General features: G+C 40.2%; 3 protein-coding genes across 4 annotated transcripts in view; 1 reads left to right on the forward strand and 2 right to left on the reverse strand.

The window, feature by feature from the left end:
• Flo2 (flotillin-2) overlaps positions 1–19,153 on the forward strand; it is a 149,495-nt gene that overhangs the window by 8,199 nt on the left and 122,143 nt on the right. The window lies entirely within an intron of this gene.
• Positions 709–4,193, reverse strand: LOC110832751 (glucose dehydrogenase [FAD, quinone]). Its single transcript, XM_087356317.1, has 2 exons — positions 4,044–4,193; positions 709–2,692 (listed from the first exon to the last, which is right to left on the reverse strand). Exon 2 carries the CDS (start codon positions 2,677–2,679, stop codon positions 805–807), a length of 1,875 nt encoding a protein of 624 aa, XP_087212443.1. The 5' UTR covers positions 2,680–2,692; positions 4,044–4,193; the 3' UTR covers positions 709–804.
• Positions 8,758–18,741, reverse strand: LOC147872471 (glucose dehydrogenase [FAD, quinone]). Of its 2 annotated transcripts, none has more exons than XM_087356315.1 (2): positions 18,037–18,741; positions 8,758–12,126 (listed from the first exon to the last, which is right to left on the reverse strand). In XM_087356315.1, exon 2 carries the CDS (start codon positions 11,389–11,391, stop codon positions 9,466–9,468), a length of 1,926 nt encoding a protein of 641 aa, XP_087212441.1. In that variant the 5' UTR covers positions 11,392–12,126; positions 18,037–18,741; the 3' UTR covers positions 8,758–9,465. The 2 variants fall into 2 exon arrangements, with proteins under 2 accessions (XP_087212441.1, XP_087212442.1); XM_087356316.1 differs by lacking the exon at positions 18,037–18,741 and adding an exon at positions 14,333–14,709.

The following is a 19,153-nucleotide window of genomic DNA, read 5'->3' on the forward strand; positions in this document are numbered from 1 at the left end:
AATTAATTGTAATAATTTTATAATGTACGGCAATTAAAAATGCCACCAGTTCATGCAAGAATCGTTGTTTATAGCATAAAAGTATGAAACTATATTCCAGTCTTTCACTGAACTCCACCGTTCCCAACTGTTTGTTCGGATAAGAGAGAGAAAGAGAGAGAGAAAGAGCGGGGGCATACGGGGAGGGAATTTTTATTTCAAAAGGATGGGTACATGTACTTGTAGGTTGGCATGTTCATAACCTGTAATAGACCTGAATCCTCCGTCCTACCCTTCATCTTAAAATCATCCTTCCACGCTTGTGGTCTCTTTCCTTAGGTTTCTTGGCTAAAGTTTTGTCCTCATATTTCCTCTCCCAATCCATGCTACACGTTCCGCCCTTCTTATTTTATTTGATCACCCCCAGCCTTGAAGATGGGAAACGCAAATATGTGGTTCTTGAAATGTTTGCTTTCACAAAGTGCATAAAATGAAACCATATTTACAGGCCCATTGTCCGTCAGTATGTTTAATTTCAGAAACTACTAAATGGATTTTGGTGAAATGTGGTATAGACTAGGTATGAATATGATTGTCTTCTGGGATTAGCATCATGTAGTCTAATACATATTGACCGACGTTTCAGAGGAGTTTATTGCCTCCATCATCAAGGTGTTCGTGGAGGCAGCGACCTCCTCTGAAACGTCTGTCAGGGTTAATTGCCAGACATTTTGTCACAATGTTGAAATTTTTTATTCAATATCTTATTCTTAGACATCAGGGTATTGATTACATTGAATTTACACAACGTGTAGCCAGCCGACGCTATGTGATATTATTAGTAGTTACGCCCCAGTCTTGTTTTATGAGATCAGCTCCCTTCTCAGCTATCATATACGTCGGCCCGTTTGTATGACCTACTGGTATTTCAGGTATAATTGATGCATCTACCACTCTGAGACCCTTGATTCCGTATACTCTTAGCCTGGGGTCCACTACGGCACCAGAGTCCCACTTTGGACCCATTTTACAGGTTCCAGACACGTGGTATATTGTGAAAGTGAGATGTCTTATTGCGCATCTCCAGTAATCATCCGACCCAAAAACGTGTTTCTTACATCCAGGGATAGGGGTGTCGTGCAGTTTGGTTCCAAATTCCTGGAATCCTTTCGTCTTGCTGAGCTCAATGGCCTTCTTGACACCCCCAACCAAAGTGTCCAAGTCTTCGTCATATTGAAAGTAATTGGGGTCGATTAAAGGCTTATGAAATGGATTTCTGTCTCTCAGCATTATCCTTCCTCTACTTTTCGGTCGCATTAACATCGGCACCACCGTCCATGTGTCATACTGTTCTATTGGCTTGTACACTGAATTGTAAAGTTCGGGACGAATACCAACGTTTTCCCGTAGTGTTCGTTCGGACACGAATGAACCACCTAGAAATATAAGTTCGATATCGGGGTATCCTTGTGGATTCTTAGGATCCTTTAGATCGTAGAAGGCAAGAGCCTCGCATCCTCCTGCAACTGATATAGGGCCTTTGTGATACGCAAAATAATTTGCAATGTTATCTGGATTCCGTAAGATATTGTCTGTTCTCAAAGAGATGCTCTGATTGACGATGAAAGTTAGGCCGCCTAGGGCCATATGGTCCATTAGGTTGTACCCTACATCTAGATTCTGAATTACTTTAATACCTAAGCTTTCCAAATGTCGACGAGGTCCTATGCCAGATAGCATGAGGAGTTGTGGTGAATTTATTGCTCCTGACGATAAAATTATTTCCTTACTAGCTCGTATTATGTACCGTTTGCCCCCCCGAACGAACTGAACACCTTCTGCTTGTTTCGTCTCTGGGTGTATTAGTATTTTCGTGACTGTACTCATTTTTGTGACATGTAAGTTTTTCCTGTTTCGTATTGGATGTAGGAAAGCTTTTGAAGAACTGCATCGAGTTCCGTTTTGCATTGTACTCTGTATGAAACTGAATCCTATTAGTGTGTCTGTGTTGTAATCAACAACATTCTGCCCCGTCTCAAGACCTGATTGTATAAAAGCTTCGGCTAGTGGTGTACGGTATGGAGCATAGCTGATTGTTAAGTAGCCACCTGTTGAGTGGTGTTTTGTGTCTTTTGCCAATTCAGGTATCGTCATGTCTTCGGACTTCATAAAATAAGGAAAAACGTCTTCATAAGACCAGCCCTCGTTTCCATCTGCAGCCCATTTGTCGTAATCCTTTGGGTGTCCACGAGTATAGACCATGTAATTCAGAGTACTGCTTCCACCCATAACTTTACCACGAGGGTACTTGCACTGTGCATTTCGAAACCCGAGACATGATGTGCCTGAAGGCACTGTTTTGTAGTTCCAATTAGCTGATGTGAATTGCGTGAAGCTTGCTAGAATAGGTATGTCCATTAAGAAGGTTTCTTGCCCACCAGCTTCTATCAGAAGGACCTTCCATTCCGGGACCTCGGTGAGACGGTTGGCCAGAATACACCCCGCAGATCCTGCACCAACTATGATGAAGTCGTATTCATGCATCAGATGGCGTTCCTCTTTAGGTTCGCTTTCTTGTTGTTTCATTAGATCAGTTAAAACGTTGCCGAAGCTGCCAACGATGCTTGGCTTGCTGCGTGCTGTGACGGATTCAAGCAAGCACAGTAGAACGAGATTTAGCAGACGTGCCGACTGAAACATCGTAACCCCAAATCTGAAAAATAAAGTCCTTCCGTGTAAATTAAGTTTTATCTTAATTTACACGAACATAATTGCTGTTGATGGTTTGTTGTTCGTCATTATAATGTATAGAAATATTTAACAGAAACTGTTTTCTGGAACGAATTAAATGTACACCTTATATTTAATTCACGCCCTGAAGAAGCATTCGGCAGGTACTAATGTAACGTACTGATACTAAATTTGTATTGCGCGTGATTTGTTTAATTAATGTGTATTCTCATACAGAAGTGTATATATATATATATATATATATATATTTATATTTATATTTAACCTTTAAAGCTCATTGGTGGCTATGTATTACTATATTGCGTTAACATTCATAACTCCTCATTTTGCCCACAGCGTATTTGTGCGCTTTGGCTGATTTTCAGAATAAATATCATTAACCAGTTGATATTTGTAATGGAGACGCTTTGTGTTTTAATTTAGGCAGGAACTTAATTTTTAAATTTTATTTAGTTGAGTTTCTGGCTTCAGACTATTAAGCATCGCAGTGTGAATATATAAAATGCATAATATGCTACGCAGATGTCGAGGTGTTAATAGAAGAATCAGAAGATGATTTACAAAGACTCTTGCACACTTTTAATTAAAAAAGTAAGCAGTATAACATGACTACATCAACTTAAAAGACGAAGTGTAAACTTGAAGTCGAAAGAAAAGTAATTGAACAAGTATTTAATTTTAATTATCTGGGAGTGAACATAATTAGTCAAGGAACAGCAAGAAATGACGTTCAAACTCTAGCTGTGAAGCATCCAGAATACCAGGTTGATTGAATGACGGGATATGACACGATAGGTTCTTCGATGCAAGTGCTAAATACCGAATTTACAAAGCAGTCGTACGACCAATTGTGACATATGCTGCTGAAACTAGATGTGATACAGCAAAAACTAGACAGATATTAGAAATCACCGAAATAAAAACTTTGAGAGACAGAGTCAGAAGCGAGGACATTCAAGCTGAGTGTGACATTCAGTCGGTATCTGCGTGGGTGTTTGATACGAGAAGACACTGGAATGACCATTTCAGCAGAATGGATCCACAAAGAATCTGCAAAATTGCAAGGGACAAGTCGCCACAAGGAAAAAGAGACGTAGGTAGACCCACGAAGAGGTAGAGGGATTGTATTTGACCGGAAAGAACAGGCAGCCAGCCAGCCTATTATAACAGAAATAAGAAGTGTGAAGACTATTCCTATAATGATAGGTGTTTTCGATTTGTATCCAATTTGCCTCTCTCACTCATCTGCCATTGCTGCTGTTATTTGAACTGTATTGGAATTTGAGAATGATGTTTGTAAGTGAAGTTCTTACCTTTTTATATTCAAGCTGGAGTGATACGCTAAAGATGATTTTTATTCAAGCAAGTGTGGAATGAATGTGTTATGGCATCACGGGGCTTCGAATTATATATAGTGCGCACGCAAAGTAGTCCTATAATCCTTGATATCGGATTACACGTAAGCTTAGTATTCTCATTGGTTGACAAAATAAAGGATTGGAAATTATTCGCCGATTAGATTATTAGATGATTCTTCGCTGTGTATGAGACAGAAAACCTGTTATTATAGACTTATATATTGAGATTTTATGTACGTGTAAGAATGTGACGCAATTTGTTGGTCATTAATTATAGTGACACTGATACGTAATAGTATGTGAGATACGTCGGAGTTGCGTTTTTAGGGTAATTTCTGATTAAGGAGAATCATCTACATATTGGAATTTGCTGGGACGAGAAATTGTGGGATATTAATAAACCACTGAGACGCACGTAAGTTACGACATTTTGCTGATAGAGGAATTGAACTTTATTTATGTCATGGTCCAGTATTAACTGTTGGTTTAAAGCTCTTGTTTGTGCCGTACGTTCTATGAGGCGAGTTTACGGTAGCAGTGTCTGAAGATGTGAAGGATATTCTTTAAAATACCCTTAATATTCATTCTGGTCTGACGAGCGGAATTGGGCAACACTTTATTCGCAACCCTCCAAATATTCTAAATGTGGAATCCCAGAATTTCGTCTCTATAGCCTGTTTGATTTGTTTCGTGTGGTGGTTTTTCCACTGAGCGGGGGTAGGCTTGTTTTTAGGTGTACCGTGTTAAAATTTGACAAATGAACCGTGTAAATAGGATATTTCCGTTTGTCACAGGTTATGTTTCATTATGTACCCTTACTTCATCTAGGTTTTAAAATGTACCCCCTCAGCAAGGGCACGATGTTCCAGTTTTGACCATGTAACGCTGTGGCGTACTGTCGTGTCGTAACAAGAGATGATCTTTAAATTTATTCCTGAAAATTAGCGTCCTTCCTCTCGGATTCTTTTCACAGTCTTATGACCTCATTTCTGGGTTGATGTGATTGAGAAACTTAACTCGAGCGAGAATAGTGTTGAGAAATTTTGCATCTCTTGACCATCGTTTTCCCTTTCATTTTGATGAACCTGTAACTTCTTAACATGTGGCAGCTTGTACTGTGTTTGTGAAGTACAGAATTTGAAGATGTAATCATCTTGGTTAAAAACGATTGGTCTTACAAAAAAAAACTGGTACCTGCGTAACATAAAATATACGAGGGTCGCTCATTAAGTAATGCCCCACATTTTTTTCCTCAGAACATATTTATTCAAGATGGCTCAAATTTAGTGACAATATAAATCAATGTTTCCTTTACACATACTATTTTTCCACATAGTCCCCATCAACTTGTACGGTTTTACGCCAGCGTGGAACAAGTGCATGCATGCCTTGCCGGTACCAGCTCTTGTCCTGTGCACGTAGCCATGTCCTCACTGCTTGAATCACGCTCTCGTCATCTTCAAATCTTGTTCCGCGGATAGCATCTTTAAGTGGCCCAAAGAGATGGAAGTCGGAGGGTGCCAGATCTGGACTGTAGGGTGGATGGGGTAGCACCGTCCAACCCAATTTGGTGATTTCTTCCCGGGTTCTTAGACTTGTGTGAGTGCGTGCATTGTCGTGCAGGAGCAAAATTTCTGCTGGATGCTTGTGAGGCCGAACTCGTCGAAAACGCTTCTTGAGGGTTTTCAGGGTCCTGATGTACGCGTCTGAATTGATGGTCGCACCTCTTGGCATCACATCCACAAGAATGACCCCATCACTGTCCCAAAAGACAGTCATCATAACTTTTCCGGCGGAGGGAGTTGTCTTGAATTTCTTCTTTCTCGGTGATTGAGGATGTTGCCACTCCATTGACTGCTTTTTTGACTCCGGCTCGAAGTGGTGTATCCAGGTTTCGTCACCTGTAATGATCCGGGACAGAAAGACCTCTCCCTCAGCATCAAAACGCTCCAACAATTCAGAAGAAATCGTTTTCCTTTGAATCCTGTGGTCTGCTGTGAGACTTCGTGGAACCCATCTTGCGCACACCTTCGAATATGCGAGAGCCTGGATAATTGCAATCACACTTCCATTGCTGACTGAAAGCTGTTGGGCCAATTGTCGAGTTGTGATGCGCCGATCCTCACGAATAATGGCATCCGCGCGGTTCAACATGTCTGGAGTGGTGGCTGTGGCAGGACGCCCAGAGCGCGGCAGATCACGGAGCTCGGTTTCTTCACTTCCTGAAGCTTTAACTCTCTTAGCCCAGCGACCAACGGTGCTCCTATCGACTGCACAGCTTCCATACACAGCACACAAACGTTTATGAATGTTCACCACCGTTTCTTTTTCAGCAACAAGGAATTCAATTACAGCTCGTTGCTTGTAACGAGAGTCGTTCACAGACGCCATTTTAACAGTTCACTACAGCTCCGCTATTGGTTGGAATCATTTGAAACTCCGTACACGAACGCGGGAAACATCAAATCTCAAGCATGTAAAAGTACACTTTTCTATCTTCATTATTGGCTGAGAAAAAAAATGTGGGGCATTACTTAATGAGCGACCCTCGTACATCTCGTATACATTCAATGACATACATGGAAAATAATTCACGTTTTGCGGTATTTAAAGAGATGAGACGTTTCAATTCCGAAATGAAGACTAACGGTCATTTATTGAGGTATTGAGAGATTTAAAATAATTAATTGAGTCGAGTTTTCTGCACAGAAGGTTCACATATTCTCACGACTTTGTCCTTAAAACATCTCCAGTCTTCTTTTCTTGTGAGAGAAATCAAATTTTACGGCCACATAAAATAGCAGATACATTAAAGGATTTATGTATTGTAAATATTTAAATGGTGGTCACTGGATCGCATCCACCTTCATTTCTATAGCCCACTCTAGGCCTACACCAAATGCCTTGTTTACAGTACCTTACCCACACGCTATGAAATATGCAACGACGGGCTCAGACAAGCATCATTGCTCAGGTACGCTTGTTCTACCTTCTGCTGTGACCCCGAAATGTCAACGAAACTCACAATACAGGACGCTATAATTTATTTTCCAAGTGCTGTGGTTTTTCTGCGACGTAATGGTAGGCCTGCATTAAGAGAAGTGTGTGTGGGACTGTGTGACCTTATTCTTTTTTTTTTTCAGTTTGGGCTATGTACAAGTAAAGCAGGTCGAAGAGTTCACTCCTTTGTGATCAAAGGTTATTTGATGAAATAAAATGAAGGCCTACGAAGTTCCTTGTCACGGCTTATTTAGAACTAATGTTTATTTTAAAGTTATTGTGCAGTTATGGCTCTGTCTTGTTTTCTTCTGTGCTTACAGAAAATTGATTTACGATTAGTAAAGTTGATATATTTGGGGGAACAGCTTTTGTGTTGTAATTAGAAAACACTTTTGGGGCATCGTCTGGATAGCCTGAAGAAAACCATGAACTCTCAATCAAACAACCAGTTTCTGATTTAATGGGATGTGGAATGCGGAATTCGTGGCTTTAATTAGAAATTACTCGCACACCAACTCACTGAACGTTGCATTTCAATGTTACTCCCGATTATAAATACATATGTAATGATTTTGTTTGATTTTTATTAATTTCCGGTCGTTACATTAATCCAGTTAATGAAAGGTAGACTCCTATTGAATTAAACTTGCATAATTGTGAATACATAAACTGTTGCTATAATATAGTGGTAAGTAGGCTGTAGAGACATGAGGTTGGGAAAATTGGGAATGTTGAGAATTATGTGGATTTTCACATTAGCAAGTTGGTGAGACTGTATATTACCTGTATGCTGTTTGCGCTTAACTTTGCCAGTCCACTCAAACGAGTTCCGGGAGGTACCTACCTGTATTAATTTCAAGTCCGATAGATGACCATTAATGTACGAGTTAATTTCTGTTACTTAATGATTCTCAGAATGCAATTGAAATATATGCCTAGTTCTTCTTGAGAATCCAATGCCCTACTTTATTTTATGGAACCTGAAGGTTTAATACCCTGTTAACACGAGCCCACGTGCTAGATGAATCGAAAATCTTTTGTTATGGTTTATTTCTTCAGCAGTCTTGCATGAGTATCTTGTTAATCTTGTTTTTAAGTCTGTTGAGAGTGTTTGTTTGGTCCTTTCTTCCAAGTATGCCAGTTTTTAATTCTTTCCCACGATATCAGTTACGTATTTATTAGCCTATTTACAAGTTTTAAATTAAGAAATGAGTAACAGGTGACTAACTCTGCTCTGTGGAGTTAGTAAATTGTTCGCGTGTTCATTTTGCATTGGTATTAACTGATAACGAAGTCTGTGTAGTATTTAAATAACTTAAGAGTTACAGAATTAAGATGTTTGTTCCAATAGGTTGATATTTCGAATTATGCTGAGCGGCTTACAGAGATGAAGTTGAATTCGAAATATAGTTTTGAAAAAGAGCAAAAGGTAACACATTTTGTTAATCTCCCAGCATTCACCTGAGGAATCTCGAGGGAAGACGTAAGGCTGTCCAATTGCAGACACTGACACAGCGTTGCTAAGCGAACACGGTTTGCTCCTAAATTCCTCATATATGATGATACAATTGTAAGATGGAGTGGATAGGCAGTGATTTATATTTCGTGCCCTATATTAATAATGCTCAGGATAATTGTGTCGGGTATGATCTTGAAACAAGTAGATGTCTTACTAACACAAACATCCTGTTTTATTTTTTTGTATTTATTCTACTACACTTATGGCACGCATGCGAAAATATGTATCTATAATTAAACAGTGTTTACATTATCATTAAAGGAAAGTATTTTACAAAATTATCACGCTTTTTAATGCCATAACTATCTTGTCTGTCGTAACTAGGACAGTGTGTTTGCGCCTGGAGCGTTTATGCAACACGACAGTGTCGGTGGGGAAAGGTATTCCTTACTACAATATTCGATTGGGTAGGTAGGAGGGACGTAAGTTATATTTCTTCACATGTCTTCTGACAATTATGAAGTACCAAGTGGTTCTTTATTGATCTGCAGTTGAATGATTATAAAGGAAAAGGCGTAGTTTATCTTCAGTATTAATGCACGTGTGAAAATAGATACATTAGTGGAAGCGTGAATTATAGATACCGGAATTCGCCATTTCATTTCATTCCTCGACTTTATTTGCAGGGTTATATTCAGAAACAGTGGGGAGGCTGACATATTATGCATGGTATTTAATTCTTCATTCTTGCCTGTGATGGCTGGTGTTTATAAATAGTTCATTTTACATCACTGGGAATGAATTTTCCATTTTCAGTATTGTGTGCTCGATGACAAATCGTAGTTTTTCGCTGCGGTTTTTTTTTGTGTCGGAATGGTTACTGTTCCCTGGAAATAAAGTTTGTTTATTAAAACACTACTATGGTAAATGTTGCCGTGACATCGTTTCCTGCTGAGATCTAATAGGCTTTAATTTAGTGCTTCTTCGGTTCAACCAGTCTTCCTTGACTAAATCAGCACCTTTCTCTCCTATCATAATAGTCGGGGCATTGGTATTACCACTCACAATAGTCGGCATTATTGACGCGTCTATGACTCGAAGACCCTTCACACCGTATACCAGTAACCTGGAATCAACAACTGCGTCGGGATCCCATTCTGGTCCCATTTTACAGGTACCGGCAGGATGGTATATTGTCATTGATATGCTTCTTACAGCACACTCCCAGTAAGCATCAGACCCAAACGGATACTTCCTGCATCTAGGTATGGGCGTCCGGTGGATTCTGGATTTAAACTGTCTGAATGCATTTGTTTCACTCATTTTTACTGCTATCTTTACGCCTTCCACCAACGTAGCGACGTCGAACGGATCGTCGAAGTAATTTGCGTGGATTACTGGATAGTGAAACGGATTGCTGCTTCTCAGTCGTATCCACCCTCTGGATCGAGGTCTGAGTAACAGTGGTAAAAGTGTCCATGAATCGCGATTTGCTATAGGCCTGTACACGGCATCGTAGACTTGATCTGTTAACCCAAGTATTTTACGAACTTGGAGCCCAGCGTCCGAATTTACAGAAGCTGGCGCAAAGTGAAATTGTATGTCAGGATATGCTCCTGAAATATTTGCAAATTTTGTATTAACAAATGCTAGACCTTCCAATCCACCCAGCGTGGTCATAGGCCCTCGTTCATGTAACAGATACTCTGCGGTGACTGGAACCGTCTGAAATCGTTTTTGAACAATCGCCACTGGCTTATTGACTAAGAACGTCATACCACCAAGTCCTACGTGATCTTGTAAGTTTTCGCCGACTTTTAAGTTCTTTAATGTCTGTATACCGAACTTGGACAGTTGTTCTTTGGGGCCTATTCCTGACAACATTAGAAGCTGCGGGGAATTTATTGCTCCGGCTGACAGTATAACTTCCCGGCGCGCCAGAACGATCTGTCTCACGCCGTTGCGCACAAACATCGCCCCATAAGCCCTCATCGTAAACGGATTTATAAGTATCCGTATAACATGGGATTTCATGGCCACGTGTAGGTTTTTACGTAGTCTTGCAGGTCTCAGAAACGCTTTGGCTGTGCTACACCGTGTGCCCCGCCTTATTGTTCCTTGCGCTATCATAACACCAGTTTGTAATTCTCCATTTATGTCTCTGTTCTCGTAACCTAATTCTTGGCCTGCTTGAATGAAGGCAAGTGACAGTGGCGTCCTCCACGGTGACTCTTGAACTGTAAGGTAACCGCCTCTCGAGTGGTACTTGGACGGTGCAAGGTATGGGTTGCGGTTGTCCTCGGATTTCTTGAAATATCTCAGGACATCTTTGTAACCCCAGCCTGGGTTACCTAGCGATTCCCAGTGGTCATAATCGTGCCTGTTCCCCCGGACGTATAGCATATAGTTTAAAACGCTAGACCCTCCAAGTACCTTCCCGCGAGGCCAGTTGCATCGCCCGCCCTTCATAGCCAAGCATGCTCCTCCGGTGGGCTCGGTCTTGTACTGCCAATCCAAATTAGACAGCTGTAGAAATGCAGCTAGAGATGGAACGTCGCTGATTTCGTTTTCATCCGGTCCCGCCTCAAGCAGCAACACGGTCCAATGAGGAATTTCGGACAGGCGACTAGCAACAACAGCACCGGCCGATCCTCCTCCAATTACGACGAAGTCGTATTCCTTGTACAGAGGATATTGGTCTATAGGACGTGACTCTGGATCAAGGTAGTCGTACCTGTAATACGCGACTCCAGCAATGAGGAGTGGAATTAGCCAGAGGCCCGTTCCAACGACACCGATTGCAGTCTTGAGAGCTGCCGTAGTGGCGATGATACTGAACAGCATTATGTCAGTTCAGCGCGTGTAAGTTTATGTGGTGGAAACGTATGACAATTCATTGAGAACGCAGTGGTGATGTCTGTTTTGTTCAAGGCTTCCACTCCGAAGGAAAATGAAAGTCAACGTAGGTCAAGGGTGGAAGTGCATGGTTTAGTTGACAGACAGTAAATATTGATTATAATTACAGTTGTCGGCACCAATAATGGAATCACTTAACGCATTTCTAGCTGCAGCTTAAAGTAAAACTGCTGCTTCTCTTTTGTAAATTATTCAGGGGATGAGATCAGTGTTTTAGGTCGCGGAGATGAACAGCTTAGTTCGAAATAAATGTTCTTCTTGGTGTTCTTGGTTATAATTTGTGTCACGGTGTTCACATGACTTATATTTGGAGTTCACCACTAGTGTAGCTTTATCACAGTAAAATTACATTTAATATACTAGAAGGTTGAATGTTGATTGGTAACTTTATACGAAGACGTAGGTCGTTGTCTTTGGCATAACTAGGTTTCTGTATTTGTTTGCCATGGTCATCATGCGAGTCCATTGGACCTAAGTTTGACGTTCACATATTTCCATAAACGTTTTTGTGGTGTTTTCCAGCGGTCAATCTCGTGAAGTTATAGCGAATCTCGTCCGATGGGATGGCAGCTTACTGTCGTGTTGATTTCGCGGAACAACTTCACTTGCTCTCCGGACATCCCCATATTGGCTGATTGTGTGGCTGGAGAGTCCCGCCTTTACCTGTAACACATATATCAGAGGATTTATGTCCTGAAACAACACCGAATTTTTAATTATGCATAAAATTAAACCTTTTTAGAGATTCCTAACGATGGTGTATTACAGTGAGTAAGCTTATTATCAGGTTTCTTCTGTACCTTGCTCATCATCTATTATTCCGAGCAGATAGTCTAGAATCAAAATAATACCGATTAAAATGAAACCTTGTACAGTAGGATTTGAGATTTTCACGACTGTGAGCACAAAGATGGCTGTCTGTGGGTTGTTGCACCGTGTTGTCTGGTAGATGTTTACCCACGTGTCAGAGGTCCCTGCTGCCTCCGTTAACCATTTTGAGATCTTGATTGTTAGTACGTATAGTTTTCTACTAAAACAGCACAAGTTGTTTTGTGTTCTTTATTTTATTTTTTCTGCTTTGATTTTGGATCTAAGGAATGTATGTTGTGCCATCAGTGTTAGAATCTGGGCTGTATGTCTCACAGGTAGAAGATCTGTTCCTTCCATTTCCAATCCAGACTGCGTATTTTCCAATTACCCATTTAATGCTATTTTTCATTCCCCTTCTCGTCATCCAAGTGGATTTTGCAAGAGGTTTTCTCACCAAAATTCTGTACGCATTTCTTGTGTCCTCCACCCTAGCCACATGCCCAGCCTATCGTAACCACATAGATTTCACTGTCCTAACAATAGTCTGTTGGCTGACTTGTTTTGATCGGAATGCCCATTAGTGGTTGAATCTAAAGTAGAAGAAGAAGAAGAAGAAAATGAAATGAAAGTGTAACCGCATGTATTTGAACAGTTTTATGCGTTTCTTCCTTTAGAATATCGTCATGGGTGAAAGAGGTTTGGCAAGCTTCCGAAATATTCCAAACGTGTTTAAATTCACCGTAATATATATTCATGTAACCAGTGAAATGTAATATGGCTTCAATCCAGATTTGCAGCCCCCCGGCACTTGAGAGTTCCAAGCTCATATCTGCGGTCCGTGCACTCGACACCATTCAGGCAAATAAATGAAGTAAATATTTCTTTGGACTGAGTTGTGTGTTGTTCAGATAACTGACGTACTTTCTCTTCTTGCCATTTCATCTGCGATATGATGGATCGCACAAAAGATACAGAATGTTACGAAAATGTGTATTCTATAATAGTATTGTGAAATACAGAATGGAGTGTCACTCTCTTTAATAACGTTTTCCATTCTCCTGCTTCGTGTTACGGACTTACCTTGCCCCGCAAAGGGTGGGGGGGGGATGATCCGGGTATTGTTATTTGATTGTGCTCGGTTCCGCCATGTAAATGTTAGGATAGTCCCTTAGAGTAGGCGACGGAAGATTCCTTACTTGTCTTTACTGTTCAAAGGTTTGTCAGTGGAAAAGTTATGAATGATAAGTGGGCTTATGGCTCATCTAACGTCTTTACTGTGCCAGCTGTGTCTTCCCTACCATCTATCGCGAGAATCAGGGGCATAACTTAAAGACACAATGGCCACACTGTCATCTGAACAGTTACTTTGAAGCAGACGGTTTCTCTGCAATTACTCTTGTTGCTGCGAAGGCACATGGTGTGAATGCTCACACCGTAATGAGGTTTTGCACGAAATGATGGTTCTTTGTGTTTGTAGGAGTGCGCTCCTGACACGCTTGTTACCGTCTTGTAACCTGTTTGTTTCAGTAAAGAGAGAGAGAGACTCTTCGGCGTAGTTTTGTGGCTGACTGTACTTTAGGCTTGGATGGAAACACCATAACCAAAAGACAGCTTTTGGCTTCGTTCACGCAGTTCTCAGAGACGTTACCCGTTGAAGCGTCGATTTTAAAGGAATTACGTGAAATAATTAGAATTTTAGGACTGTACATTCATTGGCGCCGGCTGTCTTCCACCTCAGAATTTTGCACATCTAGCATTCTTATATTATTGATTGTAGAAAAAAATATCTCCCGAATACGAAACGAGAATGCCACTCGGCTATTCAACCGCGACGCGAGGTAGTACAAATTAACAAGGATTAGGAAGGACTTGCGAGACTGACGAAAACTACGAGAAGGCTCAGTCAGGATAGTCAGGAGCCTTCAAAGTGCACCACACCAACTTGATTGTTTATGTTTGACATCGTGCAGATTACTAATCTGTATCAAAATTCTATTTTGCTTGCGTCTGTCGCATAATAAATCCTCCCTTCCGCATCCAGCACGATTGGGAAACTTACGTTTCTGCAGCGCCGAGCTGATAATATCATCCTCGGCTGGCTCCATTGTTATTACCTCACACTTGGAGCTGATTGTGCAAATGGCAAGTGCGAATGTGTCCGCCTTTCACTGTACAGGAAGAGAATCATTATTTGCATCGCAGTGGTCGCAACATCAGCTAATGGTACCCGTCATTGTTGTTAGCGGTGAGCGATGAGTGGCGTAAGGAAGGAAAGCTGAGCTGGTGTTAAAGTATGACCTATTCTGTGAATAGAAAGGAGCCTTTATAAGCCCTCACAGTGTAGGAATGATATCCGAAGTGAGTCTTGCTCGTAAACTGATCGATAAAAACTTTCGCCTGTGCAAGCCTTGAATGAGCCTAGCACATAACCAACCTTTCCCTCCACTGTTTGTCACCGGAAGGTTGAATTCGATCGAACATTTTGTTCGGGAAAAAAAAAAGCAACATCGTTATCATCCAACCTCTCGTCTAACATGATTCTGAGCTAGTTCGAACCTCGTCCTATCCTCGCAACATCGTCTCATGTATCTGTCGATAGTCGTGGATAGAGCGCTTTTGCTGCGCAATTCACAGCAGAGGTAAACACTTGTTCAAGCCGGAGGTCATGGACAACTGGTCTGAGAATTAGTATTTTATTTTAAAACCGGCAGTAGTTTAGGGTTGATAACTGATATCACTTCCTGTAATAATTTATGAATACCGGCTTAAAATGAGGAAAATTTCTATTCCAACTCGTTATTAGTTACAACCCACTTCACAAGTCTTAATGTCGTAAAGTTCTTAAAGAACTGCATTTGCATAATGAGCGATGGTTTGTCCTATAAATAAGTTTGTTCAAATCGTAAATTCAAGGCCAGTTATTGAATTTGTGATGTGTAACAAGAATCATGTCTCTTTTAAATCTCATGGGAAGTTTGTCAGGTCAGAACAAAAAAGAGAGTTAATGTATAGGCCTTGTACTTAAGCGACCTACTCATTACATAGCTCTTTCTCCTGTTTTTCTTGCGGATCGTTGGTCACAGCGGTCAAGTGTTTCAGTCAGAGAAGCGTAGGAAAGTTCTTTTGCTTCAAGTACGAAATGGTCGATGTTGATCTTCTGGGTTGTAACGTCGTGCGAGTTTGTGGGTATATACCAACGTTTCGGAGAAACATGCTGCAGCCATCTTTAGCCCTGATGAAATATGACTGATGTTAGGAAATGCTTGATGTGGGTTGGGAACAACTAATTTGTAAAAAAATTGTAATCATCAAGGATTTTTTTCTCGTAGTCCTCTCCTTGAAATTGTTATAATCGAGCTATCACCTATTGATGTATTTGTTGGTTTCACGAAAAATAGCAATGCTTCACGATTGTTGTGTTGATGGATATTATGCTTGCAAGAAAGTTTAACCTTCCTGAGTATGCTTTCTTTTTCCTATTCGCATTAATATATTGTTTAATTTAGTTTTCTGTGTACGTTTTCCCATCGTATTTGCTTATCTTCGAATGCTTAAACCCGGGAATCTGTGTTCCGTGTGCGAAGAGAAAGCGGCCTGTGGGTCAGAAAACGGGAGGTCGAGTGCAAACCGTGCATCATCTGCAGTCTCCACATGTTTAGACTTTGGCTGTTTGTAGCTGGAAATCATTTCTTACGTAAGTTTCCCAAGTTGTACTTACTTTTACTTCTAATGGATTCATGCGACCTGTGTTTTAACCCACTGGACTCTCGTCTTGAGCAAGGCAAATCCAGTTCACACCACCAGGTTCTGTTTCTTTTGAGATATATTTTAAAATATCATTCTATCTACATTTGTGTCTTCCACGTGTTTTCTTTCCTTTATATTTCCTGATTAAAATTCTGTACGTATTTCTCATCTTCCCATGCATGCTGTGTGCCCTATCCATCACATCCTCTTTGATTTGATCACCCTAATAGTTCACTCATATATTATAAATCTCCTCATTATGCAGTTGCCTAGCCTCCTCTTTTTTTACGCTAAATCAAGCTTTATGCTGCCCGATTAAATTTTGTGCCATCCCGTAATTATCTGAAATGAATAAATACGCTTGGTAGTGACGAAAGTTTTTAAACTAATTGTACGTGTGTTCATGCGTTATGTCGGCTACGTGCAGCATTTCAGTTAACCAGGCGGCATGTTTTAATTTGAGAGGCGATTATGCAGGGAACTGTTCTTTCTTCATTCTTGGCGCAACACGGACGCATATTTCTTTTAATATTGATGCTTGTATTGATATTATTCATGCTTTCAGTTGTGAAATGTTATCATTTAGAAATAAGGAAGTTAACTATTTTGTAAAAAAGTATAAGCCTGCAGTTTATTGCACATGGGGAAATAGGACTTACAGTACAGGATGAATTAATTACGTGCTGTTGATTGGGTCGTCTAATATTAAAGATTATGCATTAGTTTAAGTGATGTGTGTAGAACTCCCGGAGCATCCACTTTTCTTGTGAAGTCAGTGGTGTCACTGCGCATTTAACATGATGTTTTGACAGTATATGTTTGTGTTGTTGAGCGGATTTAAAGTGATTTTCGGTGCAGCTGGTCTCTCACAAAGTAGAAATAATCACCGAAAGTTCTCGATAATTATATTTTTATGTCCTCTTTTTTTTCGTGAGGATTTACCGTTGCGTTATTTAGAACAAATATACCTTTTTGTGGACTTAATTTTTCTAATTTTTTTAATGTAATTGTTAGCATCAAGTTTTGGGCCTCTAGGTCCGTTCCAGTGAAGTTTCTTCATAATTCATAATTTATCTTTAATTATTACAGAATGGCGTGTCCAGTGAGTTCTGTTGTTCCTAATTTTGGTATTTGATTGAAATGTGTTTAATTCGTTTATAATTCCTGTATTCATAATCTGAACTTTTAATTTGTATCCATTCTCATTTCTAAGAAATTTTATTTACGCAGTTTGTTAGTTTTTTCTTTGTTAATGTTCGTACTTCTGAGATGTACACATCCGCGCGCCCACAAACGCACACATATGACGTATTGAAGCAATTTAAAGTCTTGAAAACTTGCATACGGTGCAGTGTATTGATATATAAAATCATGCATTCAAACAGTTTTGTTTGAATGCATGATTTTATAATTTAAAGTCTGTTGCACAAACCAACAAACTAGGTTGGTTTTTTCCCACCGTTGGTTAGTTATAAGGAACTCTTCCCACGTCACGCGAAGTCTTATCTGCACCGAGCGTCCTTGGCACTCATCAGAAGATATTATTAGCTGCTTGAGGCGTTAGTTTTCCCTTTCCGCATTCTGTGTACGTCACCGGGCTTAGCAAAGAAACAATTGTTTCAGCTCCATGTAAATTTCACCGCCGTTTCTCTCACACATTTTATTGAAGGAGAGGACTACATAAAAAGGAAAAGAAACAGAAGTAACACTTTATCTGGTAGAAAATTTACAAAAAAAGAGAGCATTTTTTCGCGAAAGACTTGGCAAGATCAGTGTTACTGTGTAGTTGACAAGTGTTTTCTTGCGACTGTTTTAAAGTTGTGTGCGCGTTGCACATGGTTTATTTCTCCTATCTCGTGAATATGACCCTGGAAATGCTTTACCACCCCTCAGGGAGCCACATGAGTGGGTAAGGGAACTAGCACCCCCGAGCTACCCAGTGCCTGGGGGTATAGCTACCTACCTCGCCTACCTCGCCTTAACATTATTCTAAGTTTCATAAAAACAAATACTCACAGTGTGCATGAGCTGGACGGTGAATCACTGTCACACTCGCATTGAATCCTGTGTCGGTTTGCAGATTGAGAGTTCGTGAAATTGAAAGTCAATCAGTATGAATAATTAAAGTTTTGTGTTCGCGTTTTCTTACTATAGTTATTTTCTCGTCTGTTTTCGAATTTAAAGATATGGAGTCAGTTGATTTCACAGTTTAAACGAGAAAATTATTCTTTAAGCATTGTTAGCTCACAGAAAGTATCATTCATATTACACACTTAATCACTTCCACTAATATAATGCGTTTACTATAATTAGCATACTTCTTCTTTTTCAAACGTACCAGCTCATGAGTTGGCATTGTGAACTGTAGACAAGAGGTCTGTGAAGTTTCTCACGATGATACACCACATTTGATATTGTTCATTGTAATCTATAGTAGAACTTGAGAGACTCTGTGTCGTTTAATTAAACCTTTCACTTGAAACACACTGTAGGTGTTTCTTACACCTTCAGAACTGGAGCTTGACGGTAGAGTACACTGTAATGCTGTACCATGGAAGAGTAATTCTTCACTGGAAAAGTTTTACCAAAGCTACCTTCTGTTTTACTTGATGGTTAGTAGTAGTAGTAGTGGTGGTGGTCGTTTGGTTGTGGTGGTGGTGATGGCTGAACTGCCTACCTGACTCTCGTCTCGCACTTGGTTCTGTAATGATGAAAGTAGGACAAGCCATTTGGTGCTGGACCTACACTACGTTTGAAGTAAACTTGACAGACGCGTGTATTTCATGGTTAAGGAACACGATAATTCATGCATACAGAAGCAAAATATGTGGAATTACAGAGTTATTTTACCTCTTGTACCTTAAATAAGTACGTCTCTTTGAATATCTACTTTTAGCAGAAGAACGTGGTATATCGAAACTTTTTTCTTTTGGCTCTTTTATGACCGAAAGTTTCAACAAAAGTGAAAAAAGCGACACCATTTCGTATCTGTGTGGGTGCGTGTAAATTAATTACTCAGGAAGCGCCGTACGAATTTTCGTGAAATTTTATATTGGAGACTTTTACCAGAATTTTCCCAGACATTTCATCTTTGGCTAAAAGCTAACAAGAACGGAGAATGCACATGACGACC

Source organism: Zootermopsis nevadensis, unplaced genomic scaffold (assembly GCF_977971745.1).
Source record: "Zootermopsis nevadensis isolate Lab colony 2312 unplaced genomic scaffold, Znev_1.0 Znev_ptg000027l, whole genome shotgun sequence".
In the NCBI taxonomy this organism is placed as follows: domain Eukaryota; kingdom Metazoa; phylum Arthropoda; class Insecta; order Blattodea; family Termopsidae; genus Zootermopsis; species Zootermopsis nevadensis.